Genomic DNA, 7,231 nt, shown 5'->3' with positions numbered 1-7,231 from the left:
GGCCGCTGGGTTCTCAGGCCAGTCGCAAGACGCCGCTCTCCCTGCATATGCAGCAGCTAACCACTACATGTGTATGCAGCGAGCGAAGATGTGCTGTGTGCAGGCAGTACATGGCGCCCGTACATGGCCGGTACACGCTATTATTAATAAACAGCCGCTCCCGATCTGCCTGCTGTCTTGCTGTACTGTGTCCGCCCTTTGTGTGATCAACTAATATTCCTTGCCCGCAAGCCTCGAATGGCTTTTTATCTTAAACTCTTTTACTGTGCTGCTAATTTTCCTTGGAGTAATAGTGGGAATAAAATGTTTCTTTTGGTAAGCAATGGCCAAGCAAGCGCTGTTTGCGAATAGCTATGTGGTTACATAGGTGTATAGCACTTGCATGCACTTTACTAGTTGCTAATAAGTGTGCATTGGGCTGAGAAGAATTCTAGTAGTTGGATTAAAATAACTATAGGACAAAGAAATAATGGTTTAAGCAGAGACTTTTATTTACGAATAGAATATACAACAAAAAACATTTCGAATACTCTAGCATTCATCTTATACCTACCCATTATAAGACAATACCATACATACTCTTAGTGCTGAGATGTTTTCTACTGCATAACAAACATTAACAATTGAAACTGCCTCTTCACATAATATATTTATGTAGTAAATTGCGATTTCTCCAGAAATTTCTTACCATTGCAAGGAACTCCACAGTAAAAGTATTTTGCGAGAGAGATTATCTCAGTCATATGACGGGACTCAAGAATAAACACAGATTCTCTTTTACAGAAGAAGAACAATAAGACTGAACGAAGAAAGACACCAAACCACAACCAGAACTTTAAGACTGCCTCAGAGCTTGTGCAGTAACCAAGCCTACCTGCATGCAGTAAAAAGATTCTTCAACTCAGATGCTATCCGTATTGGGCTGCTATTTCCAGGCCTGGGAAATTTCACCAGTGTGGCATGCCAATTTACTATGCAGATAATTGTGGTAAAAATACCACTTTCATTAATTCCGTGACCAAAGTGCATCAATGAGAAATGAAACTTCCGAAAGATTTCTCGTATATATCAGAGACTGAATATAAAATCGAAGAACAATACTGAAAGGGGCACATGTCCGAACACAAAAATACAATTATCAAACCTGCACCCGGTCAAAGTCACCGAAGACATCCACAGGATTACAATAATAAAACTTCCTGGACAACTACACTCTCCATTCTAGACTACTATCTCCAGAATAGTTCGTCGCACTCCCTTTGGGCACGTCAATAATAAAAATAAAATGTGGCTGAGGATAGTCTGTGCTATCCCCATTTTTTAAACTCACTTGCTTATTTATAGACACGAAAAATCATATTGATATGGTCTTTATGGAGATCTGATATGCAATAAAATAGTGTATGGAGGAAAAAATGGATGAAAATATAAGAATTTAAAGACTTAAGCCATGAAACATAACAATTGGCGATCAACAATAAAGAAAAACACAAACATCCAAAAAGCAGCAGATAACACAATAAAATAGACGAAAACAGACTTCATTCTACCCTTTCTTTATCTAAAAAACATATCAATATTTCGTAAATCGAAGTGATTTCTCCAGAAATATCTACAGAAATCTTTATCAAAAACACAAATTTGAAAATACATAGTCAAAAAGCTATAAAAATATGCATACTAGAAACAAAGGCCTAGATTATGTGTATTGAGGGTTTTATATACCCACAAAGCTACTATATATGAAAAAAGAGCATAGCTGCTTCAGAAGGCACGCACACATGGTTTAAAAACACTGCACCATGGAGAAAAGCATTGCTAAAAGAACGCATTACTGTAAAGTGGAGAAGTATATATAAGAGCTCTCTCTTTGCATGTCTACTAAAATTGCCAATCCTACGCACAGAAGGGAGAAATACCAGTCTCTCAAATGCTTTTTCATAGCTCATCATGGCATTCTATATGAATACATAGAATCTAGCCATATGAATAGAAACTAGCCTTCTATGGCTTTTCTGCCAATCACAAACTACACAAAGCAGAGCGCACAGATGCTGATATAGTCTTTTGCTGCAAAGGCGCTATTATCCGTGCGCTTGTTTCCAAAGCCCCATAGAAATTGCATTTGTTTATTAGAAAAGGTACGTTAAAAATAAAAAGCAAAGCTATTAGAAACCAAGAAAAAGTTCATTTAGAAAGAGCTTCATTCAATTACAAGATCAAAAAGTTGCTTGCTGTTTTCTACAAATGGAAATACATTTCCCAAATTAGAATGATTGGCAATAGAATGCAAGAACTAAAAAACCTCTTTTTAGAAAAGAGAGTGCAGTGCGCACTGGGCGATTGCGCACAAGAAAAGGGAAACACACAAAACTATAAAGGCTTTCTTATATCCATTCTGAATCAGTATGTTTACTTCTTTGCAGGCCTTTTAATACTTTCTGTTTTGGTCATCTCTTGGTATGAGATGTTCTTTTTTCTTAAAGTAATGCTTAAAATAGCATTACGTATACTATGCGATTACACTAAATGAGAAGCTCTATGTTTCTAGATATTTAATAAATTCTGGTTTAGATATGCCATGCTTCTTGTTTTAACCATCTACTTCTATTATTAATGGTGCTCATACTGAACTGTGCAAAGAAGCTAGTTCTTCTACATTTAGTGTGCTTTTCTTGCTACCCACCTGTGCCAAATTATTTTTTACTATTATACTTTGGAAACTAAAGGCGTTCTGTATATAACCCGAAATGCTATTTTAACCCGAATGATGGTAAAAGCCTTTTAATATTCAGAAAGCAGGGCTATGTATCTTCTTTCCAGGATAGCGCTACATCTATGCACACATGCATATGTCTAGAATTGCAGTGCAGGAATAAATGCTTTCTGAACGCTAAGTAATACATACACAAAAATATAACCACTTAGCTTACTATAGAAAAGAGCACAATGCAAGGATATAATTTATTTCAAATATTAATAAAATATTGAGCTAAATAGTTAAGAATATGCAGCTACTTTTTTGAAATTAACTCCCTCCAAGCTGCATCTTAAAGCGCCTCTTTCCAAGATACTTTTGTATTAAAGCCCTATTCAAGATAGGAGAAAAGAACAAAGCACATTATATTAATTGCAATAGTGAAATATAAAGCAGTAAACCCTATTTTTAGAGCGGATTAAAATTATGAGCGTGAATGTAAAGCACCCGAATAATTACTCATTGAATAAATCAGTATACTATACATAGCGAAAACCAATAGAAAAAACATTCCAATTGTTTTTTTACGGGTTTCTTCATATGATGAGACTGCAAACTCATTATCTATCTCTTTTACCTCTGCAATGTCTTTCTCCACATCGTCTTCTTCTTGCCGAAATAGGCTAGAAAACAAACTCACCATCTCCTCATTCATTTCTTCTATCCTATGATGCTCAGCAGTACTTGCACCTGGCGTGCCCCCTTTTTCAGACATGCCGGTGTTAATTGTGCTATTCCTTTCTGCTACCTTTGGACTTATTGTTTTAATAAATGCATTCGGGTTATGTTTTTCTATCTTTAAGCTGCAACTATCTTTCTCCATACATTCAATACTTTCTTTAAACACATCTAAAACTTCTGCAGATCCGAGTAGATGGTCTTTATCAATGTGATGGGTTTTTGACGCATCTTGTTCTTTTTCTTCTAATATATTCTCAGCCTTTATATTTTCTTTTTGAATTTTTTCTAGTACTTTCGGCAGATCTATTGGGTAGTATAGATGTTTTAAAATCTTTAATTCATCTCTATCAGCAATTTCCTTTATAACAGCATTATCTAGAAAGAGCATTGATTCTAGCGCTGGAATATCATTCATAGTATCTTCTATGGACAAGGAATGGATGCTATTGATTTGCAACTGGTTGAATATTGCAGTGTACTCATTATAAATACCTCTCAATGCCACCCTGTGCTCATGCATTGATAAAACTATGGATAGAATGTTCAATGGAATATGTTTAGAAACTGTATCTTTGCATATTTCTAATTCTAAATTGGGGCTGTCTCTTTTAAGTTCAGACACAGTATTAAGAGCTGTCTTTAGTTTTGCAGCCATATCTTTCAAATTTGCATGCATATACCCAAACCCAACAAACAAAATAGGCGTATTGTCTATCTTTGTAGTAAAAAGGTCTTTTAGTTGGTATTTCTCTATGATATTAATATGAAAATCATGAAAACTTGATATAATCATACTGGAGCTGTTGCTTAATGTCTCGCTCGAATAAAGCGCTTCTATTATTTTTTTTCTAGATGAGTGCTCAGCCACTATATTTATGTATTCATCCCTTTTAAGCCTATCCAGAGTACCTAGGTGGTCAATTTTCTCCAGCCAGCTTGTAAGATAAATATTTAGTGTGTATAATAATGAATCTTTCACATCTTCAGACAGAACTAGATTTCGAGATTTTGCAAGTTTATACATTAAAGAAGGGTCTTCCATGTCTTTTACATCTAAGTTGCACAGCGTATTTTCTTTTGAACTCCCAGGGAGAAGCATTCCCTGCTCAGTCTCTCCTTTTAAGTATATTCCCCAACAGAGAATATTGTTTACTGATGCTAAAATAAATTCTCTTTCATTATTTAAGAGCTCTGTAGATTCGATCGATATATTATTATCGAAAATATTATTTATCTCATTTATAGTCTGTTTTTTGCTTGTGCTGCGAATGCACAGTCCAAATCTCTTTTGGTGATACTTTTTATATCTTTCGTTTATATCTCTTTTGTTCAACTTAATCTCAAAGCGGTGTCCATCTATCGTAAAACTGCTTTTCATACTAAATTCAAAAGATAATTTTTTTTCCTAATTTATTATTGTACTAAAGCTAAATATCATTTATTGCACTTCTCTGGGTTGAAAGTATACAGCTGAATTTGTAAATTTATTTTTCCAGAGCAGCAATATGTATTTGTATTGGCTTTGGGGCAATCTAGACAGGGTGTAGAGAAGTATGCTATCAAGAGCTCTGTTTTTACATGAAGTTACTAAGGAACTTAGAATCTCAGCCTTTATTCTTCTAAGAGTGAGTAACTAATTGTCTACCAACTCTATTGGAGAACACTCTCTGTAACTCAATATTTTTGTGACCAGGTCTAATATTTCAGAAGAGAAAATAAACCGCAGTAATTAGAGCCTATTTGTATTTTAAAATAGAATAAATTTATAAAAATCTTCAGAAGAATATAGATTTATTTTATTTATAGAAACTTTACCATTTTACGACGCAAAGTTTTATTAAAACACACACTTCTATATAAAAATTAATCTATAGCCAGGTCGAATTACATCTTACATATATGCCCAATGGAAGCTTTATTGCCAATAAAACCAAAAGTTTCTATGAAAAGTAGAAAATAGCACTAAGATACTCTCTAATTATGCATGTTCAATAAATATATAATAAAGCAGAATTTATTATTGTATATACAGAATCAAAGCGAAAGTGCACCAGACAAATCCATAATGCTGCACACAGTGCTATGTTTCGTTGCAGACCCTGTGTTGGATAGGCCTTTCTGCTGTATACTTCAAACAAGATTTTATATTTAGAGCTTTATTTTTATGCACATGCATCTACTATTACATATTCGCAAGGCTTGCCTTTCTACTTTAGTATTTTTCGCTCTGGACCATTAAAGAACCCCTCAATTATTGAAGAAAGATGCGAGTCACTCACATCGTCAAGCCCTCCAAATCTGTTTCCTATCTCTCGAACAGTTTTTTTATACTCTAGCACAATGTATGCCTTGTGCTCCCCAGGAAGATTGTAGTGCTTTGCTTTGACATATGCTCTTTCAATGTGCTTCAGCAGCTCTCCTATCTTATTTTTAACCTCTGGAGCGTCTACTGCCTTTTCCACTTTTCTTCGCATCTCCTGCGCCACCTCTTGCGCTATTTCATCTGTTTCTATCTTCTTGTGCTTTATAGTGTTAATTATTGCAGCTGAGTTGAGAGAAAATATAAGACTCTCTAGCTTTGATGTCGTTCTTTTTGCTTTCTTTTCTGATATTTTATAGAACTCCCCTAGCTTTCGCTGAAGGTGCTGCTTTATATCCAGAAACCCCTTGATCTTCTCGGCCTGATAGAGAGACTCTATTAGATAGAAAAGGTCTCTGTCGAGCAGCCTTTTCTGGTTTACTGCACCCGTTATAAACTGCTCTTCTGCCTCCGTGTACAGAGTTTTGTACGCGTCTACAACCAGTTTGCGGACCTTTGCATGGATTCTCTGCTTCTTCATAACACCCTCAATTTCAGAAGATAGAAACCCACAAATAAACTCCAAAAATTCCTCTAGCTTTCGTATTGGCGCGTTGAGACTCTTAATAAAGATGTAGCACTGCTTTCCAATATGGTGAACAATCTGCATCCCAATAAACTTGTTTATGCCTTGAATGACAGAAGACACCTGCTCTTCTGCAAATCCTCTTTTTGCAAGTATTTCAATATCCACCACCATGGTGCTTATCGCAGCAGAGTCCTCCTTTATATTGTGCTTCACCACTGTTTCTGCATACTTCTCGACCAACACCAGAAACAGCTGTGTCTTTCGATCTTTGTCAACTAAAAACTCTGCCCAGTTTTCCTGGCTTTTCCCTTGAAGGGAAGAAACTAGCCTCTTCTTGCTCAGCTCATTTAGAGAGTTTTCTATTTCCTGCAGACGCTCGTTTACTCGCTCAAGAAGGCTTGAAATTATTTCTGTTTTCCTATAGGCTTTTAGATCTTGTGCTATCTCTTTGTATTCTTTGTACTCCTGCACTTTTTTCTCTGGTATGCTCGAGGCCCCGTCTAGCATTAGAACAGACTTTGCTCTTTCTATTCCATCAAGTGCTTTAATTACTTCCTTGATTCTTTCTACAGGCTCCTTGTACTTTGAGGAAACGATCACATCCTTTCCACGTACTGTCAAGTTCATTTTGATCCGGCTGTAAGCATCTCTGCTCCTTCGAACAGATCTTTCAAGCCACTCTTCTGCTGCAAACTCACCCATCATGCTGTGTTCTTTCTTCTCCCGATTATATTGAGCGCAGCCTGAAACCAGACTAAAACACGTGCCAAACAGTTTCTATTAGGAACCCAGAATTTTATCAAGTGAGCTGTCTAGTAGCAGGCAAAAAAATACTTAATTTATGCCCAGAGTCTTTTTATGCCAATGCATAGACTATATTGAAAAATAATAGAAAAGGTGTTCA

The 7,231-nt window shown here is 35.9% G+C and overlaps 2 protein-coding genes across 2 annotated transcripts; both read right to left on the bottom strand.

Moving 5' to 3' along the window:
- Nucleotides 1-3,182: 3,182 nt before the first annotated feature.
- On the bottom strand, nucleotides 3,183-4,817 carry NESG_02317 (uncharacterized protein; the record flags this gene model as incomplete). Its single annotated transcript, XM_053049922.1, has 1 exon — nucleotides 3,183-4,817. One exon carries the CDS (start codon nucleotides 4,815-4,817, stop codon nucleotides 3,183-3,185), a length of 1,635 nt encoding a protein of 544 aa, XP_052904093.1.
- An 829-nt stretch (nucleotides 4,818-5,646) lies between these two features.
- NESG_02316 (uncharacterized protein) lies at nucleotides 5,647-7,032 on the bottom strand (the record flags this gene model as incomplete). Its single annotated transcript, XM_053049921.1, has 1 exon — nucleotides 5,647-7,032. The coding sequence occupies one exon, from the start codon at nucleotides 7,030-7,032 to the stop codon at nucleotides 5,647-5,649; it is 1,386 nt and encodes a 461-aa protein (XP_052904092.1).
- Between the last annotated feature and the right edge of the window lie 199 nt (nucleotides 7,033-7,231).

Source organism: Nematocida ausubeli, assembly GCF_000738915.1.
Source record: "Nematocida ausubeli strain ERTm6 chromosome Unknown supercont2.5, whole genome shotgun sequence".
Taxonomy (NCBI): domain Eukaryota; kingdom Fungi; phylum Microsporidia; genus Nematocida; species Nematocida ausubeli.
This window is presented reverse-complemented; position numbering and strand designations above follow the sequence as displayed.